Consider the following 19716-nt stretch of genomic DNA (forward strand, 5'->3'; position numbering starts at 1 on the left):
AAATAATTAGCTACTGAGGAGTATGTATTTAGCAGATATTGTAAAAATATTTTCTATTACCCATAAAAATACGACATATTATTTACTATCTCCACATAAAAATGATCTAGAGGACTTCCCTGGTGGCACAGTGGTTAAGAATCCTCCTGCCAATGCAGGGGACACAGGTTCAAGGCCTGGCCAGGGAAGATCCCACAAGCCGTGTAGCAACTAAGCCCGTGCGCCACAACTACTGAGCCTGCTCTCTACAGCCTGCGAGCCACAACTACTGAGCCCACGTGCCACAACTACTGAAGCCCGTGTGCCTAAAGCCCATGTCCGCAACAAAAGAAGCCACTGCAATGATAAGCCCGCGCACCACAACAAAGAGTAGCCCCCGCTCTCTGCAACTAGAGAAAGCCCGCTGCAGCCGCAAAGACCCAACGCAGCCATAAATAAATAAATAAATTTATTTTTAAAAAATAGACTTTCATGTGTCTGTTGATCCTCACTTCAAAGCCCATTTTTCCTATAGGATCTTAGTTCTTCAATTTCAAATTGTGGTAGGGTTAAGATTTTTCAGGAACATCTTCAGCATGATTAGAAAGGTATTATCTATAAACATACCATGTCTTGCTTTGGAATTTGTATTTAACAAGTACAGCTGCTGTTTATCTAGAAATCTGGAAAAAATGACTGAATACAAAAAAAGACTTATCTTATTATCTTTTATTTCCTAAGCAGTCTATTCCCACGTTGTTTCATTATAAATTGGAGGTCCTACAATATCATAACAATTTTTTACTCCTTTACTAACCTAGAATATGAAAAAAAACAGTCCTAATTATTAACAGTTCAGTATTCAAGGCTTATAATGAATGTCATGACTATCAGCCATGTACCTGAAAACAAATTTTTAAAGACTTCAAAACGTAAACCTAAATTTTCAGTACACCATAAAAGCTAGTTGATAATTTTATAAACAAGTTTAAACAATTTATCAGAGATTTTCATATGTGTTTTGACTAAATTCAGAGGGCCAACATATCTGCATGTTTCTATGACATTTTAAAATAGACCCCCAAAAAGTCAAAAGGTAAAAACAGTAAAAATTTTTAAACATGTTAAGACACAAAATGTGAACTTTGGTTTCTTTTTAAGATTCTACAAATGGTAACAAACATATGACTACAGAAAAAAAATTTTAATAAAAGCTAAAAAAAAGAAGATAACATAAACTCCAAGAGCTGCAAATAAAAGTATAAAAATTGACAAAGATACAGGCTCAGAAAAATGGATATCCTAATGCTTGCACACAGCCACACTACCCAGAAAGAGGCTTCCAAGGAGACATCAAACGTGAAGCTAACCACACACCTTTAACAAGGCAGAAGCATGAGCTGAGGGCAGAAGCACCCACTAGGAGAGCAGATGGGGGCATGGCAGGCAGAGGCAGCTGCATCAAGCTATGGGTGGACTGTGGGAGGAGGAAGCAGTGGGGGGCAGGGGAGGGATGGAGGGATGGGGGGAGGGACAGTGAGAAAAAAATAGGTCCCATAAAGAAATATTATATAGCATATGGCAAAAACAACACAGGACCAGGAGTTAATAGAGTCTGGATTCTAGTTCTAGGTCTACCGTATTGTACTAAAGTTGATTTTAGAAAACATGTATTTGTATATGCTTTGTATAAAACTCAAAGAGATTTATCGTGACTTGTATAACTGATATTATAAATGAGTAAAAAGATTGATAAATAAAATCAATGTACCACTTAGCTTCAACTACAAAAGAGTCTGGGAACTAGTGAACACTGGGATCAGTGGCAACCATAAAATGAGGAAGTTGTCAATTTGTTCAAAGATCAGATACTGTATATAGCAAAACTACAACTGCATGACAAGTAACCAGAGCATTAAAAGTGAAATGAGAGCAGAGACTTCATTTGTTTAGTTTTCTATATTTCTGCAGCACCTAAAAAGTGTCTAGTAGTTTGAAGTAGGCATTCAAACATCTGTTGAATATACTCCCCAACTAAATAACACACTGTAATCTCACAGTCCCTGCCTAATACTTACTGATTCTACTGCTCTTAATTTCACATTAATCAGCACTTTTTAAATGTTTTTAAAGTCTGTAAGATTACAGGTTGAATAAAATTCCATCCTTTTTAATAATCACATCATTTTAAATTTCCCTAAACTCTTTGAAAAAGATGTGAAATTATCAATTAAAGAAGAGTTCATGACTTAAGCCAACTGAGTAATATATTAATTATAACTGCTCAGTCTATAAAAGTGAAAAACAAAGTTAATCCTGTAACATTTTTCCATTAGAAGTTAGCAGTCACAGATGAAGATGTGCTACAGTTCTTCCCAAAAATACCTAACACAAAAAATTTTTCAACACCAAGAAAGACATATTGGATCATAACAGATGTCAATGATTAAATCATGCAACATTCCAGACTAACTTATTTTAAAGTGCTGGACACACTGTATCAAAGTGATATTTGTAAATGATTAATCACTATATAAATGTAAGGTATCATCAACTATAACAGATTACAATCAAAGACAAAGCTTCAAGTCAAAAAGTATCTACAAGACTATGGTACAACTTTTAAGAGAAAGATACCTCAATTGAGTAAAAACTAAAGAAGAACCACTATAATACAACAAACATAAGTAGACAGATATTGCCTGTCAGAATTGCAGTAAGAAGGGTATAAAGAATCTGTTAAGAAAGTTCCAAGGTGGAAGAAGTCATGCCCTCAAATTAAAGATGACTCTGGAAAGACTTTATGACAACAGAAACACGGAAGAGCAGGAGCCATGTCAATTTTTGCCAACTATGACATCTCCAACTCTTACAACAGTGCGCTGAACACAGAATATTATCAATATTTACTGACTGAATAAACAAACATTTAGAATGGACCTTGAGAGATTGAGAGGACACTCTAGCATGAGAGAAACACGTAAGGAAAAGAATAAAGGAGGAAATAAGGTGTGTTCAAAGAACACGGAGTAGCCTAATTTTGCTGGAGTATACTTATAACATGCAGAAGATCAGCAGCAGCTTGTGTCCACTATGAACTTCGTAACATGTTTAAATTTAATTTGGTATAAGTGGAAAATAATAAAAGCTTTATTAATGAAACTAGAATATAAGAGAATGCAAGATGAGTTATAAGATTATTGCCTCCTCTAACACAAATGATTTAGTTCAGAACAAATATGGTAGCAATAAAAATGAAAAGAGTGGGGAAAAAGTCAAATATAATTCCAAGACTGTAAGTTTGGTTGATCAGAAAACAGTGGCATAATTAAAAGAAATACAAAGTCAAAAAAAAGATGGGGTGGAGGGAGAATGACGTAAAGAAAATGACATTTGTTCAGCATTTATATTCCTTGCTAAGCATTTCAAATACACTATTTTATTTAGTCTTCACAACAACTCTGTGAGGTAGTTATACTCCCATTTTACAAATGAAGCAAAGAAGTCAAGATGCTTCCCCAAAGCTCACAAAGTTAATTAGTTATGTGTCACTCCCTCTATTCTTCCTTCCTAAGGGAACCTCCATTCTGTCCAAATATGGGCCAGCAATGTGCTCAGGAAGGTGGGCCACTCCCCTAGGCCTGGGACAATGAAACTTGATTGTTCTAAACAAGGGAAATCCTATTTCCATTATCCAATAACCCAGGCCTGACCTATGAGACATGAGAAGAACTATGTTGAGGGCTCCGGGAAACTTTCTTACCTGCATTAGCATCATGGATGTCATTGGGAACCTTGAAACCACCAATCTAAGAATTACCCTTGATTCCTCCCTTTCCTTCACTCTTGTTTCCCAATCCATCAGCAAGTCAAATTGATTCTATTCAATAATTCCAAAACATCTTGTTAACCCTTCCTTTTCTCCTATCATCCTAATCCAAGCCATTATTAACTCTCAACTGGACTCTTAACAATTACTCTCCTAGGCAATCTCCCTGTGGTCACTCTTGCTCCCAACAATTCATTCCCCAAAGAGCAGCCAAAGAAATCTTTAAAATGTAAATCATGGAGCAACTAGAACCCTTGTGTTCTGTTGGTGGGACTGTAAAATGGTACGACCACCATGGAAAACAGTACAGAGTTTTCTTAAAAAATTAAAAAAAAAAAAAAGCTACCATATGCTCCAGCAACCCCACCACTGAGTATATATACACCAAAAAATTGAAAGCAGAGTCTCAAAGAGATATTTGCCCACCCACGTTCATAGCAGCACTATTCACTATAGCCAAGAGGTAAAAGCAACACAAGTGTCCTTCGACAGATGAATGGATATAAAAAAATGCGGTACAAACATACAATGGAATATTATTCAGCCTTAAGATAGAAGGAAATCCTGTCATATACAACAAGGGTGAACTTTAAGGACCTTATGCTAAGTGACATAAGCTAGTCACAGTAAGACAAATACTGAATAATTCCACTTATATGAGGTATCTAAAATAGTCAAATTCATAGAAACAGAAAGTAGATAGTAGTGAATATACTTAACACTACTGAACCGTACACTTAAAAATGGTTAAGATGGTAAATTTTATGTTATGTTTTTTTCATAACATACATACACAGCAGGCCAAAGGAGAAAAAAAAAAAAAAGTAAATCATATCACTTCACTCCTCTCCTTAAAATGCTTCAGCTGCTTCCTATCACCCACTGATAAACTCCAAACAAGGTCCATGAGGCTCTGTACCATCTGGTCCTTCCTGCCTGTACAGCCAGATCACATGCTACTCTCCTCCTTCAAGATGCTCAGTCAAAATGATACTCTCTCACTTCCTCAAACAATTCAAATTCTTTCTTGCCTCAAGGTCTTTGTCCATTCTATCACCCCTGTGTGGAATGCTCATCCCTAATTCTTCACAGACTTGGCTCTTTATTATCCTTCAGATGTCACCTTAAATGTGACCTTCTCAGAAGCCTTCCCCAACCAGGCTACCTAAACTAATAGGTGTCCCCACACCATCCACATTCTTTTCTATCTTATGTCTCTTCTGTTCCTTGGTAGCATTTCTCGCAAATTAAAATACTATTTTTTTCCCCTATCTTCCCAAACAAAATGCAAGTTCCACAGGGACAAGGACCTCATCAATCCTGTTCATCATTATGTCCCGAATACTTATCATATGCCTGTTATATACTTAACATTCAAATATTTATTGAGTAATTTCACATTAAGAAAAAATCATTCTATAAGCCTATTAAATATATATAAATATATATACAGATCTTTAAAAGACTAACTGATGTGACAACTATTATTTCTAGTTATTGAGGTAGACATGTTGACTTTATACTTTCCGATATGCTCTAACTTTCCTATAATAAATCTTTACACTCAGAAATTAAAGATTTTTAAGACTAATATTTCAACTTCTAAATGCTTCATATCTTTTAATTATATAAAATAATAAAGGTACAAAACAAGACAATGATGCAACCGACTTTTTAAAAACACCACAGTACGCCTCAATCTCTGCCTATACTTAGTTCTGTATTTCTACAAAGTTTTAACTAATATCAGACCATTAATGGTTGTTTAGATCACAGAACTGACTCAAACTATGCCTACTTACTTTTCTAAATGCATGTAAAACATTTTAATAATACTCAATATATCACAGCACATTTCTACAACTTTCCTACATCTATATCTATAGATTAAAAAAAAAGTCAACAGTAATTGAACACTTACACTTGCCACACTCTAAGCACTTTACATAGATTAACACATTTATACTTTAAACCCATTTTAGAGATAAGGAAATTTAGGTACTAATAGGTTAAATCACCTACCCTAAATTACAAAACCACTGTCAGACTGGGCCTCAAGCCCAGGAAATCATGCTCTAGTCAAGAGGCTATGCTCTTAACCACACTAGTTGGAACAGACTTACAGCCCAAATAAAAATTCAAGATATAAAATGCTATGTTTCTTAAAAATTGCATTCCATCCTTAAGGAATATTCATGAAAACAAAGCACAAATAGGAATTACCCACTTGTTGAGAATACCAATTTTTTTTAAAAAGTCCTTTGTCTTAAGCCCCAGGAATCATACATTTTAAATGTGTATTTTTTAAGAGTTCAGAATATTTAATAGCAAAATTTTTAAAAATGAAAAACTGGTTATTTACCAAGATAAATGAAGAAAGAACTCATAAAGTTCCTTGGACAATAAAGATCTAGAACTTAACATTAATCAAAAAGTTTAATTCTGCTACTTCTCCAGCCTCATTTCCTAATTCACTTCTAATCACACCCTGGGCTTTGTCATAACACTCCTTGACACTGGAGGATTTTTAAGGCATAAACTATTTGAAAGCAATCCTAAATCTCCACTATACGGAATAATTTATTATGGAGATGACAATTTCACAAGGCTTCTACAAGGATTAAATGAGATAAAACATACAAATGCCAGGCATAAATTTGAATCCCACATGCAAATATAAATGTTTGTACACTACAAGCAGGCTGACCACTGACTCTGCCATCCTGGGTATTTGGTAATTCACAATCACCATCCAGCATTCTCAAACGCCAATGTGTATGATCAATGTCATTCCCCACTCAGCTGACTTCTCTCACACCATTATAATTTTCCCTATCTGACAAACTCTTATATAGTCTCAGTGAATACCCCTACTGTGAGGAAGGGGGGACATCTTCATTAATAACCCACCTCCTCACATCAAAGTTAGGGACTCCCAACTTTGTATTTAATTTTACTGAATACAGCACATGCCCTAATGTCCATATATCCTCATCACAATGTATCATCACCCTTTAAGTGGTTATATCTCCTCCTGGAAAACAAAGCACAGTCAATAGCTTATTAATCCTGGAATTCCAAACATCTGATTTGGTGACTGGCATATAAAAGTCACTGAGGGTTTTTGTTTGTTTGCTTGTAGTTTTTGGTTTGTTTGTAAATGAAGAATAGAAGTAATACAAAGGGGTGAACAAAAAAGAATGTTTGTTTATATTATACCTTTTTCCAAAGAAAGGGAAAAGGAGACTTATTTGCAATACTGCAAATGTATAACAAGCACTTGTAATAAAAATTCTAAAAGATATTTTTAGTAAATGCAGGAACGCTCCTAGATAAGCTACCTAGTCATTTCCTTTTAAAAAACAAATACACAGAAATCTGTTGCATTTCTATAGACTAACAACAAACTATCAGAAAGAGAAATTAAGGAAGCATTCCCATTTACAACTGCATCAAAAAGAATAAAATACCTAAGAATAAATCTACCTAAGGAGGTAAAAGACTTGTACTCGAAAAACTGTAAGACACTGATGAAAGAAACTGAAGACAACAAAAACAGATGGAAAGGTATACTGTGTTCATGGACTGGAAGAATTAATATTGTTAAAATGACCATACTACCCAAGGCAATCTACAGATTCATTGCAATCTCTATCAAAACCAAGGGCATTTTTCACAGAATTAGAACAAATAGTTTTAATATTTGTATGGAGGGACTTCCCTGGTGGTCCAGTGGTTGGGAATCCGCCTTCCAATGCAGGGGACACAGGTTCGATCCCTGGTCAGGGAACTATGATCCCACGTGCCGCGAGGCAACTAAGCCCATGCACCACAACTACTGAGCCCATGAGCTCTAGAGCCTGCACGCCACAACTAGAGAGCCCGTGCACCACAACTAGAGACAAGCCCGTGTGCCACAACAAAGAGCCCACGCGCCACAACGAAAGATCCCATGTGCCGCAACTAAGACCCAACACAGCCAAATAAATTTTTAAAATATATATTTTTTTAAAATGTGTATGGGAACACACAGAGCCAAAACAATCTTGAGAAAGAACAGAGCTGGAGGAATCATGCTCCCTGACTTCAGACTCTACTACAAAGCTACAGTAATTAAAACAGTATGGTACTGGCATAAGAACAGACACATAGATCAACGGAACAGAACAGAGAGCCTGGAAATAAATCCACGCACTTATGGTCAATTAATCTATGACAAAGGAGGCAAGAACATGCAATGGAGAAAAGACAGTCTCTCCAATAAGTGGTGCTGGGAAAACTAGACAGCTACATGTAAAAGAATGAAATTAGAACATTCTCTAACACCATATACAAAAATAAGTTCAAAATGGATTAAAGACCTAAGTGTAAGACCAGAAACCACAAAAATTCTAGAAGAAAACATAGGTAGAAAACTCTTTGACATAAATCGTAGCAATAATTTTGGGCTCTGTCTCCTAAAGCAAAGGAAATAAAACCAAAAATAATCAAATGGGACCAAATGAAACTTAAAAGCTTTGCCCAGCAAAGGAAAGCACTGACAAAACAAAAAGATAACCTACTGAATGGGAGAAAATATTTGCAAATGATATGACGAATAAGCAGTTAATACCCAACATATATAAACAGCTCATACAATTCAACATCAAAAAAGCAAACAACCCAATCAAAAAATGGGCAGAAGACCTGAACAGGCATTTTTCCAGAGAAGACATGCAGATGGCCAACAGGCATATGAAAAGATGCTCAACATCATGAATCATCAGAGAAAGGCAAATTAAAACTATAATGAGATATCACCTCATTATAAATGAGGTATCTATTAAGAATGGCTATCACCAAAAAGAACACAAATAACAAATGTTGGTGAGGACGTAGAGAAAAGGGAACCCTCGCACACTGTTGGTAGGAATGCAAACTGATGTAGCCACTGTGGAAAACAGTATGGAGATTTCTCAAAAAACTAAAAATAGAAGTACCGTATGACCCAGAAATTCCACTCCTGGTTATATATCCAAAAAAAAGGAGAACACTAATTTGAAAAGGTACATGCGCCCCAATGTTCACAGCAGCATTATTTACAATTGCCAAGATATGGAAGCAACCTAAGTGTCCATCAACAGACGAATGGATAAAGAAGATGTGGTGTGTATGTATGCGTGTGTACACACACACAAACACACAGGCAATGGAATACCACTCAGCCATAAAAAAGAATGAAATTTTGCCATTTGTAACAACATGAATGGACTTGGAGGGTATTATGCTAAGTGAAGTAAGTCAGAGAAAGACAAATACTGTATGATATCACTTATATGTGGAATTTTAAAAAACAAAATTAGTGAATATAACAAAACAAGAAAGACTCACAGATATAGAGCACTAGTGGTTACCAGTGGGGAGACGGAAGGGGGAAGGGGCAAGATAGGGGTGGGGAATTAAGAGGTACAAACTATTATGTATAAAATAAGCTACAAGGATACACAGGGAATACAGCCAACATTTTATAATAACTATAAATGGAGTATAACCTTTGAAAATTGTGAATCACTGTTGCACACCTGAAACACATATAATATTGTATATCATCTATACCTCAATTTTTTAAATTATATTTATACATTTTTTAAAATTATGTGATCCACTCTCTAGCAATTTTCAAATTTATATTGTTCTTGCAACAATAAAAATGGTCAATTTTTATATTCTCAGTTCTTTGCATCATTCTGACACAAAACAGTAACTAAAAAATGTTCAAAACTATATGCGTACACACACATTCACTGAAGCCTGACTTTCTCACTTTTAGCCTCTGGGTTTTTTAGGATCCATTTCAACCGACCTAGAACCAAATACTGGATGCACACTGCAAGGTATATTTAAAAAAGCAAATTCAAGAAACAGCAAAGGATACCTGTACCACAGCTGGACAAAGATCTGGAGTAGCTTTTTTTTAATTTGGTACACAGAAATACAGAAGAAAGAAATATCAAAGATTAACACAGTCTGAATGTTTGTGACAAAGTAGAAAGAACAGATGAAGAGGACAGAGCAGGAAAAGAGGAAAAATTACATACTTGTCATTAATGGAAAAATTAAAAGATTTATTGCTGGAGACTAGGAGTAAAGAAGGGGAACTAAGATTATCTATTACTCAACATCATATATTTTTGAAAGGAAAGAAAAACAATAGTGCAAAGAAAACATGAGTGCAATAACATGGACCCGTACACTGTGCTGAATAGCAGGAAAAAATTTCAAGTAAGGATTTTAAAACCTTTTTCACTTATTGAGAATCACTTAAGAAACAATTATGAATCACTTTCATTACTCTGGGGGTTTGTGATGAGGTTTCTTACTATTTTTTAATTACCTAAATAAGATACTCACTTCAAATATTTTCAAAATTTAAAAACCAGTTTTTACTTAATTCAGTAAAATCTTCTTTGACATTTTCAGTTCCATATAATGTCAAGTTTAGGAAAATCAAAGAGAGAGGTAGAGAAAATGAAAATGACTAGGGGAAAAAGAGTAAGTTACAGAGGCCAAGATCCAGGCACACAAAAAGATAAATTCATTTGCAAGAACACTGGGACAGATACAGACACCTGAGTTCTGAAATGAACTAGTCCAAGTAAACTGTGTTTGTCATACTCTGGTTCCCTGGTCCTGGGGTGGGGGGGTTACCATTATCTTAAGAAAACACTGAAAAGTCACTATTAAACATTCTAAAACTAATCTTAGCCTAAAGTTGTTTCACTTTAGACAAGATGGCTGATAAAGCCTAACAGAAAGGAAATTACTCTCAGGACTGCAGCCATGATGGTTGTGCAGTATCACCTCAAGGGCCAAATGAAATAAAGCCAAAAGTCAAATCAATCATTGGCTTGGGGTTCCCCACCCCCAATTTAGAACTTTCCTAGTAATGAAGTTCTCTGAGGAGGAAATGTTCAGGTAGACTAGAGGAACACAGACTGAGGACACAGGCTTAGGGGAGAACCAACCTTAAATCTACAACAATGAAACCAGTCAAGGACAATAGTTACTGAAGGTAGGATTAGAAAGTGTCAAGACGGATTGAATATCCGGATTGAATACCTACTAATATAAAGATCTAGAACGATAAGGAAAGGAACAAATCATTTAGATTTGGCATTTGAAATCATCTACAGATCAAGTGTGAAATTCACACAATGAAATTCAAAAGTTAATTTTGAAACAAATAATATATCAGTACTCTGAGACACTGTTATTCAAATGGCGGCTGGGGGGAGTTCAACCCTGATGCATGGTAATGTTAGTTCAATCTGGAAACAGTTATCTTTGTTAAGGAATAAACATGAATTTTTAAATATGGAATACTAAAAAGTTTCATATAAACCGTTTGTAAATCATCACATAAGTCCAATCATATACAAAAATAGTAATTAAATAGGCACATTTGAAATAAAGACGCTCTACAACAAAGTGTTCCTTCTTGCCTGTTTTCAAGGACTTGTACCAATTTAAGTCATTTTACAAACTCTAGGAGTTTAAAGGTTAAAGGCAATTTTTATTTCTTAGACTTTATATAGATTCCTTTCTAATCTAACCATAAAGGAAATTTTATAAAATTTCCTCTAAACATTCTCATAGCCACCGTATCTTTTAAATTTTCAAGACCTCCACTTCTATATAGCTTACTAATTGGCCTCTTTATCTCTCTTATCTCCTCACTTCCATCCACCTAGACTTAGCTTTTCAAACACTGAGGTCATGTCACTCCCATGTTTAAAAACCACAGGGCTTCTCAACCCCTGACAGGATAATAGATTTAGAACTCTAAGTTCACGAACAAAACATTCTGAAAGGTCAAAACACCTTTTTAAGCCTTTCATTTGACCTTAAAATTTAAAGTAAACTTACATTTTCCATAACTTGGGCATGTTTAGTATTGTTAAATGTTTTAAATTACTATCTATTAAATATTTAATGTTTGCTTTCAAAATAATCTAGTAGGGCTTCCCTGGTGGCGCAGTGGTTGAGAATCTGCCTGCCAATGCAGGGAACACGGGTTCAAGCCCTGGTCTGGGAAGATCCCACATGCCGCGGAGCAACTAGGCCCGTGAGCCACAACTACTGAGCCTGCGCGTCTGGAGCGTGTGCTCCGCAACAAGAGAGGCCGCGATAGTGAGAGGCCCGCGCACCGCAATGAAGAGTGGCCCCGGCTTGCCGCAACTAGAGAAAGCCCTCGCACAGAAACGAAGACTCAACACAGCCATAAATAAATAAATAAAATTTAAAAAAAAATAATAATCTAGTAAAATTAATATGCCAAGAAAATGTATCATAACTTTCCTGTGGCTTTCCATACTCCCCAGCACATGGCTGAGTATCCCAGTTTTAGATGTGCTGACATTTTGATACACAGGGAATAAACTAGGGAATATTAAAGCTCTTGATAATTTGGCCAAACCTTCTTTTTCCTTGCATTTCTGCCACTCTACATACAACCTATGCTTAACTCTAAAGAAAACTATTAACTTATTCCTTATTCTTGCATACGCTTCCTCCCTGAAAGCCTTTTCACTCGTCTCCACAACAAGTCCTATCTATACATAAAGGTCCAGCTCAAACCCAACCCTCCTCCAAGTAATAGTCTCTAGTAGCCTTTCTTTCTCCAACATTTTTAGGTCTGTTATTGTTAATCACAGTCTATCTCATTATTATGTCTAGTTGTGTGTATAAGAAAGCATACAACATACCAGTTAAGAATCAAAGCTTTGGAATCAGAGAAACACAGGTCAACATCCGACTCTGCTACTTACTAAATGTAACCTTGGACAAGTTACTTAAGATCATCCTGCATCAGTTTCCTCATCTCTTACATGAAGAAAGCAACTATCTAACAGAATTAATCTCACAATCAAAAACAGTGATGTATATAAAGCACTTAGCACAATACTGACTGCCAGTAATAGTTTAATAAATATACCTATTATTCCCAATAGGCAGACCCATGTCTTAGTCTCTTTTGTATTTTTTCCCATTCATACTACATGGTATTCAGCATATGCTTAATAACTGCTTGGTTGATGAAAATCTGATCAATTCAGAAGTAATCTCCTAGGTAGGTCTTAATAAGGTAAGGTCCAAATTTTGGCGAATATCAAAAATGGCTTGCTAATCATATTATTAGCTGTTAATTTTAACATTAGCTTAATGAGTTCATATTTTAGCTACCCTATACACAAATATAGATCTCCATGCATCATTCCAAAAATGTTCCACACTGCATTATTATCAATGAATAGGGCAATATCCAAAATACTTGATACAGTTACTCAAAAGTCTAAATTAATCTAAGAACATTAGCATGTATCCAATCACAAAGCAAGCCTTTAGCAAATTAAAGAATTCCTGTGTGGATCCTATTGTTAAAATTAAACTAAATCCTGAACCCACTTTTCCAGCTGGCCCTCTGAGTTTTTCCTGTGTCAGGGGATTCCCAACAGAGGCCACTCAGTTCTGCCATAGCATTCTCAAAAAGAGTACCAAGGGATGCAATGTTTCCAGACCAATAAGATTACTACCAATTCTTATATGGTCAGAATAGACTAGATCAGAAGCGATACGAGTATATTCTTTAATTCTGTAGTCAGCAACAGGAAAAAGAAAAAACAACCTAGAGCAATGGCCAAAGACTAGTAAAGAAAGAGACTGGTATGCGAATTCCCTGTCGGTCCAGTGGTTAAGACTTTGCTTACCAATACAGGGGGTGCAGGTTCGATCCCTGGTCAGGGAGCTAAAATCCCACATGCCTCATGGTCAAAAAACCAAAACATAAAACAGAAGCAATGTTGTAACAAATTCAATAAAGACTTTCAAAATGGTCCACATCAAAAAAAAAAAAAAAATTTTTTTTTTTAAAAAAGAAATAGACTGGCAAATGAAAACTATGGGAAAGGAAAAAAAAGGATACAGCAGTAGACCTAGCCATCAAAAGGCAGCTTCAGGAAATCCTAAGCTAAATTCAAAAAGAATAACTTCACAAAAGGAGGAAAAACATTTTCTAACACTATGTGAAGTACACTATGAATTTAACTATTGTCACAATGAAAACATTAACACGTGCAAATTCACAAAATATTACTCAAAGTAACATATGTATATATATAACATATATATGACAAATACATATATTTTGTCAGAATAAATAATTGTGTTCTATAAACATGCGATATATTTATGCATGTGTGTATGTCTATTGTATATATGTGTGCCCTTTCATAAGCTATTTCTCAGGGACCATATCTGGATGAGATCAATCACTGCCTACTGGGATCAATTCATTGCCTCTGAATCTGTTAGGCAAAAAAGAAAAAAAAAAGTGATGTTTTGAATTATTCAAACACTGCTTTAGATTATAATCAACAAGCACTCAATCACCAATCCCTAACTTGCTTTAAATTTCAATCACTTTGAAAGTAAGAATCCTAAATATATATGTATTGTTATTTATTCTTATGACAATGGGCCTGTTTATTTTGATGTGACATAGTCTCTCTCTTTAAAAGAACACCCACTTGCTCAAAACTAAGCATGCAATAGATGATTTAAAGGCAATTTATTCTTAAAATACACTAAACCTCTAAAGTAAAACTCTTGAGAGGCAAACTTCAGTGGAAACGGCTGTTTTCTAGATTTTATTAGTAAGAGGCAAACTCTTATGAAGTTCCTAAAGGTAAGTATTTAAAATACTAATCCGAAGAGAAAAAGAGAAGATAAAGTGACTTTGGTTGTCATTTTCAGAGCTATTAAGAATTCACAGTTAAATGACATCTTTAATACAGAGCCAGAGACAGCAATTCTCTCAAAATTCTTACAAGAATTTTCCATTTTCAACATTCACATGAAGCTTAGTTTCATTACTGAAACTCTCTATTCCATTTCTACCCATTAACACTGCCTAGATTATAACGCCGTATTTTTTAAGTTCAGTCTATGGTTCTACTTCCTGAAGTGTACAACAGCAATTTATGGTCTGGGTTTAGCACAACATTTACAAATGGTAACCATAAAAGAAAGCACTATTCATACAATCAGAATAGGAAGGAGTCCCATACTGACCATATAATTCAAAGAAATTTTCAGTATGCTCTAACTTTGTTGACTGTATTTACATAAACTTATTAAAATAACCCAATTTAACTTGTACACTGTGTAATTTGATTATCTTAAATTTCAAGTGATTTACATGATTCAAAAAATCAATATTCAGGCTTCCCTGGTGGCGCAGTGGTTAAGAATCCGCCTGCCAATGCAAGGGACATGGGTTCGAGCCCTAGTCCGGGAAGATCCCACACGCCGCGGAGCAACTAAGCCCGTGCGCCACAACTACTGAGCCTGCGCTCTAGAGCCCGCGAGCCACAACTACTGAGCCTGCGTGCCACAACTACTTAAGCTCGCACGCCTAGAGCCGTGCTCCGCACCAAGAGAAGCCACCGCAATGAGAAGCCCACTCACCGCAACTAGAGAAAAGCCCGTGAGCACAACGAAGACCCAATGCAGACAAAAATAAAATTAAATAAATTTATTTTAAAAAATCAATATTCTAACAAAGGGAAAGACTATTAAGAATATTAAAAATAAATTCCAGGGTCAATCTTATTTTAGTAAACTTATTTTAAAGCACTACAGCACAAACTAATTTTGTGTGATATATCAGACTTTTCATCCAGTAAGAATCACCTTTCCTTTTTCACAATACCATAAATAACTCAGAGGAATTTAATTCAAAAGGAAGGATTATAAACAGCTTATTAAAATAAAATTCGATCTTAAGTAATTTTCTTGACCTAATCTACATGATATACAACATACTGTTAGTGGTTAATACTACATTTTCCGAATCATGTGCCCTTTTAGCAACTACATAGTGATAAAACACTAGCCAATTATTTATTAACCAAACTTTTCTGCTCAAGAAACCAAGAGCCACACTCCTATAGCTTCTAGAAACCCAAGTAATTCTGCTCCTTCCCTTCGTGCATGAGGCATTAAACCTTCACATTATAGTTTTATCTTGATACTTTCCCAATAATCACTATAAGACTATGCAAGCATAAAACTATCCAATCTATCCTCTCACTCAAACTCTATTACACTCCTAATACTGATCATTCTGTAATCGTTTTATCAAAATTACCCAGTGATAAGTCTGATGTTTCAAGTTCCACTTAAAGGGCTTGATATACTTCAGGGTAAAGCAAGTTAAATATTCCTATCATTATGTTCCATATACTACAACTTCCAAAGAGCTTGGAAAGTTTACCAACACCCTCCTCTCTAGAATAGTAAACATCCTGTCATAGAACCCAGAGAATAGCTGCTTTGCTCTAAAGAATAGAGCTCCTGAGCTCCACTCACAGCAGCTGTTAGTAACTTTCAAACGCCTGTTGGACTATCACTTTGGTTAAATTAATGATGGGTCATCTTTTTCCACTTTACTTTTTCCTTTTTAGTCCTGCAATTATGTAGAAAATCTACAAAGTACTTTTAAAAATAAAGTACAAAAAAAAAAAGCTTACTTTAAACTCCACTACTTTTCCAAAAGAAATCATTTCAAGATCCTTACATCACTACTTAAACCACAACCTATCAGTAGTACATGACAATGGAAAGCTTTAAAAGGATTCAATTTTCTACCTCACCTTACCACATATGTTCGCCAGTTTTCAATAATTTCAAGAACGTTCCATATTTTTAAAAAGTGCTGTTGCAGTCTATCAGAAGTGTGCTGCTCAAATACGAGCACCGAATATCCTGCACTTGGTAAATTTTCGGTATATTCCTGGTAACCTGCTCAGCTTTCTGCACCCTTTGCACCCAGTGATGCTCCCACCAGCAAATACTATCTATCCATCCTTTAAAACGGTCTTCTCCCCACTCCTCAAAAAGTCCACATTAGACTTAGAGGTTTCCGCATACTAATAAGGAACCACTAAATACCACTAGGTATTATGACTCTCAAAGAATCCTCTCCAGCAGCCTCCCCCGGGACACTGTGCTCAGCGGGTCTCTGAACCTGTGAGACTCGCTGCCAGCTGCCTTTGCAAAAGCAGCACCAAAGGCGGTCTCAATACCGCATTGCTGCTGCTGACTTCTCCTAGCAGTTTCAAAAAAAAAAAAAAAATCAGTCCAGTACCCTGCAGACCCTGCTGGCTCTTCTGCAGCACGGAAGAGAAACCACCGCATTGCTCAGCGTGGAACACCGGAGAGCAGACTTAAGGGCGGGGAAGCGACTGCCGTCGAGAGGCTTTGACGAGGGCGGGGTATCAAGGGGGAGAGGGAAGGCGTCCGGAGTGCAGCGCCCAAGCAGCTGCCAGGGCGCTGGCGTCTGGGCACCCGGCTGGGCATCGCGCACTGACGAGAGCCGTCGAACAGCAGGCGCCGGGCAGAGGGCGCGGGCCCCTCCCGGGGATGGGGGTCCCGCAGCGCCCGGCCGAGCCCCGCCCGCCGCCCTCCCGGCCCTCACCTGTCATGAGCGCCGGGCTGTCGCCCCCCGCCGCGGCGGGAGAGGAGGCGGCCGCCGCGGCAGAGCCCGCCGCCCGCCGTCCGCGGAGGTGCCTGGGCACCAGCTCGCATCCGTCCGCCGCGCCTGCCACCAGCAGCCCGAGGACCAGCAGCGCAGCCCAGCGCCGCCGCCGCCGCAGCCAGCCCGAGGCCGGGCCGGGCGTCGTGGCGGGATGAGGACGCGGAGAAGGAGCGGGGGGAAAGCGCGGCGGCGCCCCGGCCGCCAGCCACTCGCCCGCTTCGCGAGGCGCGGCCGCCTCCTGCGACTCCTCGGGCCACCCCCGCCGCCTCAGACGCGAGCTCCTGTCGGGCTCCAGCCTGGTCCCGTCGGCACCGGCGGCCTCTGGAGCTCGGGTCCCGGCTGCGTTCATTGGTTTCGGTTATTTTAAAAAAAAAAAAAAAAAAGGTGAGGAGCAAAAAGGTACGTCGTCTTCAGGCCGCGCGCGACACTCGCGCTGCTGCGGCAGCAAGACTGGGATCCGCTGCTCTGGCGCCTCCAAACACCAGTCCCAGCGCCCGCGCCGCCGCCGCCGCGGCGCATCCCCCCGCCCCCTCCGGCCCGCGCCCGTCGTAGTACCACGCTCGGCCCGGACGCCTCCTCCCCTCACACATTCGCTCGCATACCAATCCCCCGCCTCCTTCAGCCCCTCCACTGCGCAGGCGCGACGGGGCTGCATTGGGCCTGCGCGGCACTCGAGCCCCGCCCCCGGGGGCGTTCCGGGTAGGACGAGAGCCGTGGGGTGGTTTCCAAGGCTTTCGCTGAGCGGCGAAGATAGGGGGTGGGGAGGAAGGCGGACTTGCCCCCTTCCCCCATTCACGTCCCCCTCCCCCATTCACGCCCCCACCGCGACTGAGGCGGCGGGGGAGGGGGAGCGGGAACCGGAACCAAGGGGACGGGGAGAAGAGTACGGACATCCGAAATCGTTTGGGCGACTTTTAAGCGTGCAGATGGCAGCAAAAATAATTGCATAGGTCAGAAAACCTTGTAATCGGAAACAGCGGCGTCTCCAGAATTTCGGTATAGGTGGGGCTTACAAGAGGCTAGCAGTATGGAAGTGGAGGTCATAGCGTTTTACTTACTTATCAAAGACTTAAAGCTCTTGCTAAGTGCCAGTGTGCCAGGCAATGTCGTAAGCGCTTTACAAATGTACACATTGTAACTCTAAAAGTTAGGTGGTGGTATCGTTTTCATCCCCATTTTACAAAAGAGGAAACTAAGGCTGAGAAACGTTGTTACTTGCCCCCAGTTTCCGCAGCTAAAAAATGGGAGACGGTGCCAGATTTAGCGCCACTGAATGTAAATATTCAAAAGGATTTGGTCTAGCCTCTCTTCTCCTAATGTTCAAACATTACCTGAACTCATCACCTCCCTAACCGCACCCCACCCCAAGGAGCCTTTGCTGTCAGCTGAATAGGTTGACAGAAAAACGGTGTTTCAGATTTCATTTGGCTTCACGTACCTCAAAAGAAGCACGCCACACACACAAACACACACACACACACACACACACACACACACACACACTCTCTCTCTCTCTCCAGAGGCACAAAATTGTTTTGCAGGTAGGGTTCTTAAGCACAAAGGTCCTGTTTGTTATTGAGTCTCTATTGTTGGGTTAGGGTTTTGATTTGGTTTTTTATTGGTTTGTTTTCTCAAGTCAAGAAGATACTCAAATTACACAATCTCCCAAATAATTTCTTAGGCAGTCTGACCAACATAACCATGAATATCACTGACTACGGAAGGACAGATGCACATTTCAGAAAAGAACTAAGAATTTCTTTGAGGCTAATCAATCTATCAACAATGATTTCTTGACAGACTTCTTGGGGACACGGTGTTTAGGTGGCAATTCTTTATAAGGCATCAGGGAGATTATATTTCCCCTGTTGAAAGGCACAGCAATCAAGTCACATATTTGCTGAATGTCCTCCAAAAGGAGATAATTGTGCTAGAGGGCCAGAAAAATATAAAGAAATAGCAGGCTTGTTTTCTGCTCTCCAGAAGGCAACATTTCATCAACATTAACTGAGTGCCTAGCATGTGCCAGGCAGAGTACTTAGTAGTGGGGATTCAAGGGGGTATAAGAGGGACACTTGCAAAAGTCAAGTCAGTTCAGAGATATAAGACAGAGAACACCGTCCCTGCCTGGGGCATCTTACAATCTTGCTTAGCAGATAAAATTTACACCCATTAAACAATTAGAGGCTAATACAAGGTAATAGTTAATCAGTTGTTAAATTGGGCAGAGCAAGCTGTTACTGCTGTTTCAATAGCAGTATGAAACCACGAACAAATTAACAAATCACTGGGTCCAAGCTTCTTTAAACAAAGATGATATGGGCTTTTTTTC

General features: G+C 38.5%; 1 protein-coding gene across 1 annotated transcript in view; it reads right to left on the reverse strand.

The window, feature by feature from the left end:
- STIM2 (stromal interaction molecule 2) overlaps positions 1-17917 on the reverse strand; it is a 162876-nt gene extending 144959 nt beyond the window's left edge. Inside the window, exon 1 of the mRNA XM_082389255.1 lies at positions 17325-17917. Within this exon, the coding sequence (XP_082245381.1) occupies positions 17325-17733 (409 nt within the window). The 5' untranslated portion in view covers positions 17734-17917. The remainder of the gene's footprint in view (positions 1-17324) is intronic.
- Between the last annotated feature and the right edge of the window lie 1799 nt (positions 17918-19716).

The sequence above is a fragment of the Balaenoptera borealis genome (genome assembly GCF_965194805.1).
Source record: "Balaenoptera borealis genome assembly, chromosome: 4".
NCBI lineage: Eukaryota > Metazoa > Chordata > Mammalia > Artiodactyla > Balaenopteridae > Balaenoptera > Balaenoptera borealis.